The sequence below is a fragment of the Bos javanicus genome, chromosome 20 (assembly GCF_032452875.1).
Source record: "Bos javanicus breed banteng chromosome 20, ARS-OSU_banteng_1.0, whole genome shotgun sequence".
In the NCBI taxonomy this organism is placed as follows: Eukaryota; Metazoa; Chordata; class Mammalia; order Artiodactyla; family Bovidae; genus Bos; species Bos javanicus.
In genome coordinates this window covers 3,536,133-3,549,972 of record NC_083887.1, presented here as the reverse complement: position 1 = coordinate 3,549,972, position 13,840 = coordinate 3,536,133, and the positions used below count along the sequence as shown (strand labels likewise).

The following is a 13,840-nucleotide window of genomic DNA, read 5'->3' as shown; positions in this document are numbered from 1 at the left end:
CTAGTAATCAGAAACCTAAAATATTTTATTTTAGCTTATTTTCTTCGTGCTCCTACAGTCTCGACCCTGATGCTGCTACTCACCCTCCAATCATGTGGGCGACCTCCTGATCACTCCGGCTCTAACCTGGTGTGCTGGGGTACGTCTCCCCTCCCCTGCCACTCTGTCAGGCTCCGATGCCCTGTGCTGGCCCACAGCCCCTGCCACTGCTTCTGAGGACATTCTCCTCCACTCACCCGAGCTCTGAACCCCATGCCAGGCTGCTTCCACATCTCACCTGCCTGGGGAGGCAACCTGTGCCAGACCACCCCCCTACATGCTTCACCATGCTGGGCAGGCCCACTCCTGCTACTGCCACCACTCTGTAGACACCTCTCACCTCACTCAGATTCTGGAGCTCCCCACTCTCACCTTCTGAAGATGCCTGCCTTGTTCAGCTGCAGCTAATGGCTTCTAGACAGAATTAATCAAGGACAGAGGAAAAAGGGAGAGGAACCAGTGACCATTTTTAATGGCTGCAAAAGACTATGTTTGTGGCTGTGATCTAGTGTGCTTAACCACCTCCCTATGGTATTAAATAGAGGCTATTTGTATTTTTTTTCCAGGAATCAAACTATGAACATAAATTTTTGTGCATCTTTCTCTGCACCTCCCTGATGATTTTTTTAGGACAGATTCCTAGAAGGGGAATGGTTCCTGGGTCATAGGGGAGGACTATTTATGCAGCTCCTGGTCTTTATAGCATAGCTTCGGTGTTCATCTTACAATTCACACACTCTTGAAGAAATAAGCAACCATGACTCTGTCCCAGAGACTGCCTAGTATTTTCTACAGATGATAGTTGTTTCACAGCTTGATGACATCACCTCCTTTTTTACACCAAGATTGATGTGGGAAATTCTGTATAAATACTCTGCATCAACAAGGCGTTGTGTCACCAGGCCTCTTAAAGATGGGCAGCTTGCTGCAATACGGCTGGCTTAGCCTGTGTGGAACAGGCGCCCATGATTTATAAGGTCCAAACATGAAGTCTTCAGGAAAGTTGGTGAAGTACTTTATAGGTCACCTGTATTTTTCCTACCATAGATGTTTTGACTCATGGGTTTCCTTTATGTCACTCTGTCCATAGTCTAAGTATTATTAAGATGGAATAAAGAGGTTACTGTAAGAGAAACTGAGTGGCACACAGGAGGGAGTTTGTGATTCTAAATGAGAAAAGAAGGAAATAACAGGTGAGGGAATCAAGTAGGACAAACATTGGCAGCCAGGCAACTGAGTATTCATTGCATGGGGGCCATTGGCCTGGCTTTGTGCTGGGAGCTGTTAGGAAGTTCATTTGTTCATTCACTCAATACACACTGACCAGTCACCAACTCCATCCAGACCATGTCCTAGACTCTGGGGACCTAAGAGAAAAGACATCATCCCCACTCTAAAGAGGCTTTCAGTCTAGAAAAGGAGAAGCCAAATCAATAATGTAATACCTGCTGGATCTTTTTCTTCTCATTTATTTTTTTTGTGGTTGATTTCGAGTTTCATGCCACTGTGATCAGAAAAGATGCTTGGAATAATTTCTATACTCTTAGATTGATTGAGACTTGCTTTGTGTCCTAGTATATGGTCTATTCTAGAGCTTGTCCATGCGCACTTGTCTTCTGGAGCTTCCAATCCAGCTTGGGGAAGGTTCCGTGAAGGTTGTGAGCAAAGTTCTTGAAATATTAAAAAATGTATTGGTTAAGTGGCTGAGATGGGCGAAGTTTTCTCAGACAGAGGAACCTGCATTCACCAAAGCACGTGATCCTGTCAGCTTATGAGCAGGGATTCAGTGTGTATGTTCCACAGGTCCAGCACCTGCCCTAGGAACTGAGGGGGATAAGTTTCATACTCTGTATTTTAGCAGGGAAGGTTGTGAGAGGATCATCTGCATAAGATTATTAAATGACTTCTGCATGTAGGGTAAATTCCAAGTGTCTTCCCTAAGTACACAAGGCTTATTTGGGTAGCATTTGCTGTGTAACAAATAACCACAAATTCTCAGTGGTGTACCACAGTAAGCATTTATTGGTCTTGCTCATGCATCTGTGGGTTGGCTGGGATGTAGCAGATGTTGCCTGGGCCCAGCTGGGCTTGACTCCAGGCTGTGTGTTGAGTCCCAGGTCTATTCCATATGTCTCTGCCTTCTTAGATCACCCATTGCTTAGAGCATATTCTTGATATGGTGACAGGCCAGAGTATAAGAGGGGCAGTCTTAATCTTGGAAGCACATGTCTTGCCTTGGCTCTCTTCATGTCCGCTAGCATCCACAGGTCAAAACAAGTCACATGGCTAAACCCAAAGTGTAGAGACAGGAAAGCATGCTCCGAGGGCCATAGCAGAAGTAGGGTTTATGATATATCCTCTGCAATCTGGCCCCTGTAGACCTCCTCTTCTTATCTCTTCTTCTCTCTGGCACCTCTGCTGTAGCCACCCCAGACCTTTTGAGTCTCCTGGACCTGCCTTGATTTTTCACCCATGGTATCTGTACACATGCTATTCTGTGAGCCTAGAATGCTCTTCTTTGCCTGTCCACCAGGTCAATTCCATCACTTCCTTTCTGAATAAGCAAGGCTTGGCTCTCAGGATCAGGGATGTTCTTATTTTTCTTTATTTTCCTCTCCATCCCTATGAGTGGTAAGGATGCTTTGGGGCCTCACTTGGTGCCTAGTTCTCTCTCATGGTTTCTCTCTTTTTCTCCCTCCTGCCATCTTCCCCTCTCTTTCTTCTATTTATTCTCAGTATACATTGATATGGAGAAGGCAATGGCACCCCACTCCAGTACTCTTGCCTGGAAAGATGATTTTATTTTATCTTAAGATTTTTTGATGTGGAAATTTTTTGAGGTTTTCATTGAATTCGTTACAATATTGCTTCTGTATATGTGTGTGTGTGTGTGTGTGTGTGTGTGTGTGTGTGTGTGTATGTGTATCAGGTGCAAGAGGGCCTAGAGGAGCTATCCCACATTGAAGGTCAGGAAGGGTGGTGAGGAGATACCCCTCGTCCAAGGTAAGAGAAACCCAAGTAAGACGGTAGGTGTTGCAAGAGGGCATCAGAGGGCAGACACACTGAAACCATACTCACAAAAAACTAGACAATGTAATCACACTAGGACCACAGCCTTGTCTAACTCAACAAAACTAAGCCATGCCCGTGAGGCAACCCAAGACGGGCAGGTCATGGTGGAGAGATCTGACAGGATGTGGTCCACTGGAGAAGGGAATGGAAAACCACTTCAGTATTCTTTTCTTGAGAACCCCATGAACAGTATGAAAAGGCAAAATGATAGGATACTGAAAGAAGACCTCCCCAGGTCAGTAGGTACCCAATATGCTCCTGGAGATCAGTGGAGAAATAACTCCAGAAAGAATGAAGGGATGGAGCCAAAGCAAAAACAATACCCAGCTGTGGATGTGACTGGTGATAGAAGCAAGGCCGATACTGTAAAGAGCAATATTGCATAGGAACCTGGAATGTCAGGTTCATGAATCAAGGCAAATTGGAAGTGGTCAAACAAGAGATGGCAAGAGTGAATGTCGACATTTGAGGAATCAGCAAACTAAAATGGACTGGAATGGGTGAATTTAACTCAGATGACCATTATATCTACTACCGCAGGCAGGAATCCCTCAGAAGAAATGGAGTAGACATCATGGTTAACAAAAGAGTCTGAAATGCAGTAGTTGGATGCAATCTCAAAAACGACAGAATGATCTCTGTTCGTTTCCAAGGCAAACCATTCATTATCACGGTAATCCAAGTCTATGCCCCAACCAGTAACGCTGAAGAAGCTGAGGTTGAATGGTTCTATGAAGACCTACAAGACCTTTTAGAACTAATACCCAAAAAAGATGTCCTTTTCATTATAGGGGACTGGAATGCAAAAGTAGGAAGTCAAGAAACACCTGGAGTAACAGGCAAATTTGGCCTTGGAATAGGGAATGAAGCAGGGCAAAGACTAATAGCGTTTTGCCAAGAAAATGCACTGGTCATAACAAACACCGTCTTCCAACAACACAAGAGAAGACTCTATACATGGACATCACCAGATGGTCAACACCAAAATCAGATTGATTATATCTTTACAGCCAAAGATGGAGAAGCTCTATACAGTCAACAAAAACAAGACCAGGAGCTGACTGTGGCTCAGGTCATGAACTCCTTATTACCAAATTCAGACTTAAATTGAAGAAAGTAGGGAAAACCACTAGACCATTCAGGTATGACCTAAATCAAATCTTTTGTGATTACACAGTGAAAGTGAGAAATAGATTTAAGGGCCTAGATCTGATAGATAGAGTGCCTGATGAACTATGGAATGAGGTTCGTGACATTGTACAGGAGACAAGGATCAAGACCATCCCCATGGAAAAGAAATGCAAAAAAACAAAATGGCTGTCTGGGGAGGCCTTACAAATAGCTGTGAAAAGGAGAGAAGCAAAAAGCAAAGGAGAAAAGGAAAGATATAAGCATCTGAATGCAGAGTTCCAAAGAACAGCAAGGAGAGATAAGAAAGCCTTCCTCAGTGATCAATGCAAAGAAATAGAGGAAAACAACAGAATGGGAAAGACTAGAGATCTCTTCAAGAAAATTAGAGATACCAAGGGAACATTTCATGCAAAGATGAGCTCGATAAAGGACAGAAATGGTATGGACCTAACAGAAGCAGAAGATATTAGGAAGAGGTGGCAAGAATACACAGAAAAACTGTACAAAAAAGAGCTTCACAACCAAAATAATCATGATGGTGTGATCACTGACCTAGAGCCAGACATCCTGGAATGTGAAGTCAAGTGGGCCATAGAAAGCATCACTATGAACAAAGCTAGTGGATGTGATGGAATTCCAGTTGAGCTATTTCAAATCCTGAAAGATGATGCTGTGAAAGTGCTGCACTCAATATGCCAGCAAATTTGGAAAACTCAGCAGGGGCCACAGGACTGGAAAAGGTCAGTTTTCATTCCAATCCCAAAGAAAGGCAATGCCAAAGAATGGTCAAACTACCGCACAATTGCACTCATCTCACACGCTAGTAAAGTAATGCTCAAAATTCTCCAAGCCAGGCTTCAGCAATATGTGAACCGTGAACTTCCTGATGTTCAAGCTGATTTTAGAAAAGGCAGAGGAACCAGAGATCAAATTGCCAACATCTGCTGGATCATGGAAAAAGCAAGAGAGTTCCAGAAAAACATCTATTTCTGTTTTATTGACTGTGCCAAAGCCTTTGATGTGTGGATCACAATAAACTGTGGAAAATTCTGAAAGAGATGGGAATACCAGACCACCTGACCTGCCTCTTGAGAAATCTGTATGCAGGTCAGGAAGCAACAGTTAGAACTGGACATGGAACAACAGACTAGTTCCAAATAGGAAAAGGAGTACGTCAAGGCTGTATATTGTTACCCTGCTTATTTAACTTATATGCAGAGTACATCATGAGAAACGCTGGACTGGAAGAAACACAAGCTGGAATCAAGATTGCCGGGAAAAATATCAATGACCTCAGATATGCAGAGGACAGCACCCTTATGGCAGAAAGTGAAGAGGAATTCAAAAGCCTCTTGATGAAAGTGAAAGTGGAGACTGAAAAAGTTGGCTTAAAGCTCAACATTCAGAAAACGAAGATCATGGCATCTGGTCCCATCACTTGATGGGAAATAGATGGGGAAACAGTGGAAACAGTGACAGACTTTATTTTTGGGGGCTCCAAAATCACTGCAGATGGTGACTGCAGCCATGAAATTAAAAGACGCTTACTCCTTGGAAGGAAAGTTATGACCAGCCTAGATAGCATATTCAAAAGCAGAGACATTACTTTGCCAACAAAGGTCCGTCTAGTTGAGGCTATGGTTTTTCCAGTGGTCATGTATGGATGTGAGAATTGGACTGTGAAGAAGGCTGAGTGCCAAAGAATTGATGCTTTTGAACTGTGGTGTTGGAGAAGACTCTTGAGAGTCCCTTGGACTGCAAGGAGATCCAACCAGTCCATTCTGAAGGAGATCAGCCCTGGGATTTCTTTGGAAGGAATGATGCTAAAGCTGAAACTGCAGTACTTTGGCCACCTCATGTGAAGAGTTGACTCATTGGAAAAGACTCTGATGCTGGGAGGGATTGGGGGCAGGAGGAGAAGGGGATGACAGAGGATGAGATGGCTGGATGGCATCACTGACTCAATGGACGTGAGTCTGAGTGAACTCCGGGAGTTGGTGATGGACAGGGAGGCCTGGCATGCTGCGATTCGTGGGGTTGCAAAGAGTTGGACATGACTGAGCGACTAAAATGAACTGAACTGATATATACATATATATATATGTGTGTGTGTGTGTGTGTGTGTGTGTTTAGTCCATTAGACATGTGGGGTCTTAGCTCCCTGAGAAGGGATTGAAACCCTCACCCTCTGTATTGGAAGGCAAAGTCTTAACCTCTGGACTGCCAGGGAAGTCCCCAGTATGATGATTATTTATTTATTTATTTTTTTTGATGATTTTAATATTAAGATTTGGAGTAGGGCAAGACACCTATCCTGTGGGCCAGGATGGCTGGATATGGTTCATCTGGTGACAAGGACAGTTACCTGCCCACCCTCCCACCCACCCCAAAGTTGGCGTTAGGTGGGCTTGCTGGTCTGGGGGTCCTCATCCCTCAGCTGTGGACTCTGAGGCCTTGGGTGGCTCTGTGCAGCCTGGCTGGGTTTCCAGGACAGACTGGGCCTAGGAATGGTAAGAGGTGCACATCCTGCCGATCAGGAGGTTCCAGGAGATTTCCGCTGCTGGTGCTCTGGAGCTAGCATCCCCAAGGGAGAGATAATGTGTGTGAGAAAACTTCATACATGTTCCTACAAAAGGAGCTTCCTGTGCGCCTGGCTAACACAATGAGAGAAGTTAATCTTCTGCTGGAGGACTTGCTTAACCACCCTTCGGTGGAATTGGTTCAGAGCTGGTATATGCAGAGTTTTCTTGAACTTCTAGAATATGAAAATCAGAGCCCTGAAGATCCACAGGTCTTGGATAACTTTCTACAAGTCCTAATTAAAGTCAGAAATAAACACAATGATGTGGCTCCTACAATGGCCCAAGGAGTGATTGAGTACAAGGAGAAGTTTGGGTTTGATCCATTCATTAGCAGTAACACCCAGTATTTTCTGGACCAATTTCATACCAACCACATCTCTTTCCATGTGCTTATTAACCAGCACACATTTCCATTTGGCAGTGACACCAACCCTGCACATCTGAGACACATCGGGAATATTGATCCCACCTGCAACGTCACTGGCCTTGTGAAAGATGTGTATGAAACTGCCAAGATGCTTTGTGAGCTATATTATCTGGTAGCTCCAGAGCTGGAAGTTGAAGAATTCAGTGCCAAAGCTCCAAACAAATCTAATCAGGTAGTTTATGTGCCCTCACACCTCTTTCTCGTGCTGTTTGAGGTGTTCAAGAACTCAATGAGAACAACAGTCGAACCATATGAAGAGAGAAAAGAGGGTACCCACTGTTAAAACCCTGGTTACTCTGGTAAAGAAGACTTATCCACTAAGAGAGGTGACCTAGGTGGTGGGCTCCACTCTGAAAAATAGACTGCCGTTTTCACTACACGTGTTCAACTACTCTGAGACCGAGCTGGAGCTTACCCAAGCCGCCCCGTCGGCTGGATTTGGTTGTGGCTTGCCAATTTCTCGTCTGTATGCTAGATATTTCCAAGGAGATCTAAAACTCTATTCTATGGAAGGCGTGGTTACTGATGCTGTCATTTATCCTTTCACGTGAAGCATTTGAGAGACTTGCGGTTTTTAACACGTCCACGAGGCGCCATTACAAGAGCACAGCTGAGGCTGACAATTGGAGCAATCCCAGCGGTGAGCCCAGGGACGCTTCCAAATACAAGGCAAAACAGGACAAGATGAAGGCTAACAGAACTTTGTACAGAGCTGAATGCTTCAGTCCTCTCCATGAAGAAAAGATGGCCTTCTGCAAGTCACCCAGAAAGAGCTCCTTTCCTCCACCAGCTCTGAACGTGGCGCTAGAGATGATCCAGTGCTTGAATGCGTATGTTTCTCCATATAAGCTGGACCTTTCCCGCAGAAGTTTCCTGTAGCTACTTCATATCTTCCACTCAAGTAGTGACTTGAGTCATTTTTCATAGTACATTGCTGCGGTTTGGTTGGCGCCTGTCGTGAGGGGACACAGAGCCTTATTAGCGCCCGCGCCCTCATACTTCCGTCTACTTTATCATAGACTGTCTGCAGTCCCCCCAGATGTCTCACCTCCCTCCCCACTCCAGATACAGCCGATCTCTACTGCTGCTCTTTGTGACCAAATACCATGTTTGTCCCAAACCACCAACTAAGGCCTTGGGGCGTCTGGAAGTTGAAGACGTCAGATGAACACGTCTTGATATTCCGGTCCCAGGGCCCGTCCTCTCTTACACATCCCTCTGCACTCTCTGCTTTGGACTCTGGCCTTCTTCCATCTGACCGGTTTCTCATTGTGAGCTGTAGGTACTCTCATATTAGATCTCCCTCTTGGGTGCATTGATTTAATTTTGAAATTCATTTGTATACTTCCATCCTGTTGATTAAAGCATTCCAAAAATTGACAACAACAAAAAGATTTGGAGTAGAGATCAGTGGCCTTACTTTGAGCTCAGATTTTGTCTAGAGTGCTCTGCCTATAAAAGTCATCTGAGATACTGTTTCTGAAATGCTTCCTTGGTTTCTCTTCTGTTCTTGCTCCTTGGGTTTCCTCAGGGGGAGGGTGGTGATGGTGGTGGTAAAAGGAAGGATCCAGGCATTCCTAGAGTCCCCTATGGTGATACCATCAAATAGTTTCCAATTTACACCCCTCCACCCTACACCAACCTCAGGCCCAGGGGAGGCCTTTCAACAGTTTTTAATGAATGAATTAGTGAGTGAGAGAATGGCTGGATACATTTTCTTAAGGCAGCTTTCTGCTCATTGTCAGGGCCTTGGTGGAGTCTACCAGCCCGGCTTCCAAAGGCAGGAGGTTGAAGGAGCAATGAGAAGACCCAGGGCTGCACACCTTAGTCAGCTTTTAAAGCTGCTTTCAGCAGCAGTCCCAGAGTGCAGTTCCGAGGGGCAGGCATGTTTGTAAGCAGACCCAGCTTTGGAGTAGGAACTTAGCTGTAAGCATCCTATTTGGAGAGTCTGTAGAAAATTACAGAGCTCTGGGGAGCCAGCCTGGGGCCACTCATAGTCCACTTAGTGCAAGTGTTGTCTTTAGGGGCCTCTAATTCCTTTTATAAAGAGCTTAAAAAAAAATGGAGCCTGGATATAGTTAACATGGGTGTTGAGCAGGTCAAGCATTTCCAGCCATTATGGATAGTAAATAGAGAGATTCTACAAATGCAACAGTCAACCCAGTGCCCTAATAGGCTGCATTTTTGTTGTCCAAACTGCAGCTTGTTCTTGCAATTTACTAGAGAAGAAAACTGAGGCTAGGAGAGATAAAGGGATCTCCCCAAGGTTACACAGCTGGGATATGGCAGAGGCAGGCATTGGGTCTTATTTGTGGCATGGGGGCTTCCCTCTTTTTGTGACTCACAGGCTCAGTAGTTGCCCCAGGGGATGTGGGATCTTAGTTCCCTAACCAGGGATCAAAGTATTAAAAGGTGGATTCTTAACCACTGGACCACAAGAAAGTTCAAGGAAACTGAATTCTTGAAGGCAGAGGTTGAAGGCTTTGACATTTACGTAGGACGTGGGGTAGGGTCAAAGCCCAAGGTCAAGTCTGCAAATAATAACAGGTATTAGAAACTCGTTTTAAGGTGGTGCCAGGGTTATATGTGTGAGCTTAGAATAGAAGAGGGTGATCCAGAGCCTAGCTTGTTCAGCATTCTCCTTCCCTAGGCACCCCCTTCCTGCTGCAATTAAAACACCCTCCTCGACTGCTCCACAGACAAAAGTGCTCTTTGGTAAAAAGTTTGGAAACCAGTGATTCCAGGGAGTTGGGTGACCACAGACTTTTTCAACTAAGACATTAGTCAATTAAGGAGCCATGTTTACACTGGAGAAAGATGATCTTATCAGATTCACTCGTCTACCTTCAGGAGAATGGAGAGCAGGGAACGTGCTGGAAGAATCGGAACTGATGCCTGTCCGGGCTGCTGCTGTTGTGCTGTGCTCAGTCGTGTCCAACTCTTCATGACCCCATGGACTGTAGCCCGCCAGGCTCCTCTGTCCATGGGATTTTCCAGGCAAGAATACTGGAGAGGGTTGCCATTTCCTTCTCCAAGGGAATTTCCCAACCCAGGGATCAAACCCACATCTCTTGAGTCTCCTGCATTGGCAAGTGGATTCTTCACCATTACACCACCTGGAAAGCCCATATCCAGGGTAGGCAAAGCTTTTGGTGGTGTTGGCTTCCCATTGGCTGCTATTGGCTTCCCAGCTTTCACTCCCCTTTTATCTCGTTTTCACCAGGTTTCAACTGGGTGCTGTCCACACGTATCTCTTGTACTTCAAGGGAAAGCAGCCCTAGTCCTCACTACCAGAGGTGGACCCTGGCTTATGCTCACAGCTCAATACCCTGGACTTTGTGATTGGCATTTGCTAGGGGCTTCTGAGAAGGAAGCTTCTCCCCCACTTTTATTTTGTTGTTTGTTCTTTCACAGAGGCTCTCTTGGAGGAGCTCTCTTTTTTCAGTGGACTAGGATGTCCTTCCACCTCTACTAGCAGGCACCTTGTGGCTGAGAGGGGAGGAAGCCTTGAGTGAGGCAGCCTTGGGCAGAAGGCAGAGGGGAGAGATGGAAAGAAACAAACTTCTTGGATTCACCACTGTAAGTTAGTAAGTTTCACTAACTAAGTTTGCTGAAACCTATCTTGCCTCTGGACTTCTCAGTTTCAGGGGCCGACATGCTCTCTTAATTCATTAGTTTTGTATTACTTGGGAATGAGCTGTTCCTAAGTGATTTAGAGAGCTCCTGCTTCCACCGTGTTCTTCTCCTTGGAAGCGTTTCCAGGCCATCTTGCAGATGCAGCCTGTGAGTTATACCCTGCACTGGGCTCAGGGGACAACATATGGGGGAAGTCATGGATCCCTGCTTGGCTGCCAAGGGCCAGCCTCTCCATCCTTCCTCTGTCACACTCTCCTGCCATGGTCCATATATCAGACTCACACAGCAAGCACGGATGATGGCAAAATCTCAGAAACTGGGGTGGGAGAAGACACTTTCTCACATTTTTCTTTTGAATAAAATATTGTCTTGGTTTCTCTTCTTGAGACCTCTTTACCCATTCTCTATGAGGTCAGCCATAAGACAGAAGCCTCAGGGGCTGTAAGAATTAAATATTCAACTGAAGCTCTGCGTGGTCCTCTCCAACTCTGACAAGCTCTGATCCTATGAAAGCCGATCCAGTTATGGTAAAGGGACTCCAAGACAGTCCGCTGAGTTCCAGGCACCTCACGGCTGTACTCTCCTCTGATCCACCAGTGAAGTCAATTAGTATTCCTTCTTTACAGATGTGGGAACCGAGGCTCTTATAGCTTAAGACCACACAGAGACAGAGCTAGGATTTGAATTTGGCTCCTTCTGACACCAAATCCTCTGTACTTTCCATTATACCACCTGGTGTTCCCTTGCTTTGGGCCATTTTGCTCCAAAAGGACGGTTACCCTACTTTGGAAAAGGTCGGCTGAACTGACACACTGCTGCCCAATGGGAATTTTTTTTTTCTTTTCATGAACTCACTCAGTTCAGCCAAGGGTGCTTCAAGAGACCAGTTTTCAGCCTCTGTCCCCACTGACACCTGGAAGCACGTGGACCGGTGCCACTGGCCTTGCTGGATGGTTTTGGAAGTGGCAGAGCCCCATGGCAGGCAGCCTGTGTACAACGGGGGCATGTTTGTTGTTTCAGTGGCTGCCGAGCAGAACGCGTGGAGAGGGCGCGGAGCGCTTGGGGGCCGAGCACCCTGAGAGGATAGGGCGTGTGCACACCACACAGCAGCTTCAAAAATACCCACCATTCAGGGGAAAACCCCAGCCTGCCTTCATGAGCTCTCATGATCCCTGAGGAAACCCTCTGTCCTGCAAGACAGTCTGGATTTTTATTGAGTGTTCCCTGTGTTTCCAGGAGGGCATTTTGAAGAGCGTAGGTAACTAAAAGAATCTGGAGAAGGAGAGGTGGCCTTACTTTGACCTTGAACTTTAGCATGCTCTGCATTTCGTAGAGTCACCTGGGATGCTGTTTCTCAAATGATTCCTCTGTTTCTCATCCACTTCTGCTCCTTGGGTTCCCTCTGGGGGAGGATGGTGGTGGTAGTAAAGGCAGGATCCAAGCATTTTGGGGGCCCAGGTCGGGACACCATCAGAAATTCCCAATTCACCCCATCTCAAACTCAGGCCCAGGGCAGGTCACCCAGAGTAGTTGTCAACAAGTTTTTGGTGGATGAATGAATAAATAAATGAATGAGTGGAAGGCTGGATGCATTTCCTTGATGCATCTTTCTGCTCACTGTAAGGGGCTCAGGTGAGCTTAGCAGCCATTCTTTATTGTGGATGGGATGATCCCTTATGTAGTATATCTATTCTTGCCTGCTTTAAGCCGCAAAACTCAAAGTTCAATGATGTAGAGGATCTCTGAATTTTTGCAAGTTTTCTTTCCCACACTCTGGAGCTTAAGGGTCCTGTCAAGGCCTTCAACATACGTATCACTTCTTGCTCATCCAGTTTGACTAACATGATGTCACTGATATAATGATATCTGCCATGTTCGTCGTTGATAAACGGGATGCTCTGTAGAGTGTCCAGGCCCCTTTGGACTGTTTTATGAAAAAGGGTGAGAGTTAATATGTCCCTAGAGTAAGACTGTAAATTTCTACTGTCGACTGTCCCATGGGAATGCAGTCTGCTTTTGGTACTCTTTCTTGACAGGGAGAGAAGAAAATACATTTACCAGAGCCGGCTTGTATACTATGAATCAGAACTGTGTTAGTCTTCTCTAGCAAGGATACCACACCTGGGCCAGCAACTATGGTAGCTGCTTCTTGATTGAGTTTGGTCCACTGTCATCCTCTAGAATCTATCTGGTTTCTGTAGGAGTGGGGTCAGGTTGGTAAATTAAATGGAAGTATTTTGCGGACCACCATGCCTGCTCTTTTAGGTCATTAAGTGTGTCTTCTGAAAGATTCTGCTTGAGATGTAATATTGTTTGTGATTTAATATCTTGGCAAAGGGATGGGGCAATTTTAGCGGATTTCTCCTCTAGGATGGCTCCACACATTAAGGAACCAATATGGGTATCCACCTAACTGCGATGAGTATCCATTCCACTTAACACTTGAGGACCAGGAAGATGACCACCAGGTGGGTTCACTGTAGACCTGACTTGGACCGGGCCTCCTCTGGTGACCTGGCTCCCTTCTGCCCCCCGCTGTCACTGGGGACTACGATGTGGCTGCAACTCCGATCTGGTGTCTCATGGTCTTCGGAATGTCTGGATATTTTACTGAGTTAATGGCTACAGTTCCCTTTGGGGAATGGTTGGGGAATTCATTACTTCTGTGCTTGCTGCCATGTGCCTGGGTCCTTCCTCCTGAGGATGAGGACTCTCCTTTAGTTGACAGCTTTCAGGTCTGAATACTGGGCAGTAGCTTATGACTTTTTATTGATGTAGCTTCCCTTGGTTTCCTGATCAATCCTCCTTAATTTCTTTTAAGTATATAGTCTGAGAAACATCCTTTTAGGGATCCATCTCTTTTGCCCCTGGGGCACTGTATTCTACTTCCCATCTTCCTGAGATCTCTGGAGGCCGGCCCCCGTGGCTGCCACCCAACCCTGCTACTCATTAC

General features: G+C 45.8%; 1 protein-coding gene across 1 annotated transcript; it reads left to right on the top strand.

Annotated features, from left to right (window-relative positions):
- The first annotated feature begins 6,889 nt into the window (after nucleotides 1-6,889).
- Nucleotides 6,890-7,958, top strand: LOC133233339 (pyruvate dehydrogenase (acetyl-transferring) kinase isozyme 3, mitochondrial-like). The gene has a single exon (XM_061393141.1). It carries the CDS (start codon nucleotides 6,905-6,907, stop codon nucleotides 7,532-7,534), a length of 630 nt encoding a protein of 209 aa, XP_061249125.1. The 5' UTR covers nucleotides 6,890-6,904; the 3' UTR covers nucleotides 7,535-7,958.
- The last annotated feature ends 5,882 nt before the right edge of the window (nucleotides 7,959-13,840 follow it).